The sequence below is a fragment of the Octopus bimaculoides genome, chromosome 4 (genome assembly GCF_001194135.2).
Source record: "Octopus bimaculoides isolate UCB-OBI-ISO-001 chromosome 4, ASM119413v2, whole genome shotgun sequence".
NCBI lineage: Eukaryota > Metazoa > Mollusca > Cephalopoda > Octopoda > Octopodidae > Octopus > Octopus bimaculoides.
Window position 1 is genome coordinate 50,652,224 of NC_068984.1, and position 2,044 is coordinate 50,654,267.

At 36.5% G+C, this 2,044-nt stretch overlaps 1 protein-coding gene across 1 annotated transcript in view; it reads right to left on the bottom strand.

The window, feature by feature from the left end:
• Positions 1-2,044, bottom strand: part of LOC106870199 (DNA repair endonuclease XPF) — a 45,891-nt gene that overhangs the window by 9,782 nt on the left and 34,065 nt on the right. Inside the window, exon 19 of the mRNA XM_014916203.2 lies at positions 1,099-1,269. Coding sequence (XP_014771689.1) covers positions 1,099-1,269 — 171 coding nt within the window. The remainder of the gene's footprint in view (positions 1-1,098; positions 1,270-2,044) is intronic.

The window sequence follows — 2,044 nt, forward strand, 5'->3', positions numbered from 1 at the left end:
GTGTGTGTGTGTTTGAGTGTCTGTCCCTCACCACCACTTGTCAACCATTGTTGGTTTGTTTACATTCCTGTAATATGTATCAGGCTTAAAGAAAAGTAAATAAGAATGAATAAGTGTTCATTCAACTAAAAATTCTTCAAGGTAGTGTCCTAGTCATGGTCTAATGACTGAAAATATAAAAGATGTCTACATACATTTTGGGAGCAGGTTGTGTGTTGTGTTCTTGAGCAAGACACTTTATTTTACATTGCTATAGTCCACTCAGCTGTAGAAATGAGTTGCAGCATCACTGGTGCCAAGCTATATCAGGCTTTGCCTTTCCTTTGGATAACATCGGTGGCATGGAGAGAGGAGGCTGATATGCATGGGTGACTGCTGGTCTTCCATAAACAACCTTGCCCAGACTTGTCCCTCGGAGGGGAACTTTCTAGGTGCAATCCCATGGTCATTCGTGACCAAAGGGGGAGGGTCTTAACCCTTTTCTTTTTTTTACTATATATACATATAATGCATTAGCCTGCTAGCCTTGGCTATGTCAAGATGGTTTTTATGGATTCTTCTTTCCCACTTAGATTTTAAATGTTGTCACAACAGTAAATATGTCCATTCAGTAAATTTTTTATATTTTTGTGCAGCTGAGGATTGCTCTGCATTTTGCATTTAATGTAATGCTCGCATTACTTAAATAAATGGAGTAGCATGAAGCGTGCGTACTGCAATAACCTCTAAAATCCATGTTGCTTTTTTTATATATATACATATATATATACATAAATATATATATATATATACATATATATCTCCTTAAACTTTTATATTCATGAACTTTTAAAATCTATTACAGAAAATTAAACCTCCTTATACTCTACTACTTTTTATTATAGTTAATCTTGTTTTATTTTAACTTTTTCTTTTATTTTCCTCCTTGCAAGGTTGACTTTGCTTTTCATCCTTTTGGGATTGATAAAATAAGTACTAGACAATCAACTAGACCCTCTCTGACAAAAAATTTCAGGTCTTATGCCTGAAGCAGAAAGAATTATTAAAGAAATGATTATAATGCAGACTGAAATAAAAAGGAGTTGTGACACTACTTACTAATGAAAAATATTTATTGGTATCAAACTCTATAAGAAGAACAGGTCGCTTGTAATGTCGGCTCATGGCAACACACTGGTTGAACAGACGTCCATTACTGAGTGAACCAATCAAATCGCTTATGCTTTTTCTTTCAACGCAGATGTCAGGGGTCAAAATGTAATCTCCAACCTGCAAATGAGAAATTTAATAAAGAGCTTTGTAGCACAAAGATTATACATACATATTACACATACATACATACATACACATTATACATAAACATACATACATGTCAGTGATGGTTGCCTTCCAAGCAATATATCCAGGTTCAACTCCTAGCCAATGCAAGCATTAGCTTTTATAGGCATAGACATGGTTGTGTAGCTAGGAACCACAAGGTTTTGGGTTCAGTCTCACTGCACAGCACCTTGGGTAAGTATTTCTTGTACTATAGCCCTAGGCCGACCAATACCTTGTGAGTGAATTTGGTACGTGAAAACAACATGGAAGCCCATTGTGTGTGTGTGTGTGTGTGCTAATATATATATTTTATACACATTGCATGCATACATGTTCAAAGGTCGTGCTTCACCACCTCATCCCAGGTCTTTCTAGGTCTACCTCTTCCACAGTTTCCCTCAACCGTTAGGGTGTGGCACTTTTTCACACAGCTATCCTCATCCATTCTTGTCACATGTCCATACCAGCACAATCGTCTCTCTTGCACGCCACAACTGATGCTTCTTAGGTCTAACTTTTCTCTCAAGGTACTTACACTCTGTCGAGTATGCACACTGACATTATACATCCATCGAAGCATACTGGCTTCGTTTCTTGCAAGCTTACACAAGTCCTCAGCAGTCACGGCCCATGTTTCACTGGCATGTAGCATAACTGCAAATATATATATATATATATATATATGCAAAGATATATATATATATATATATATATATATTCAAAG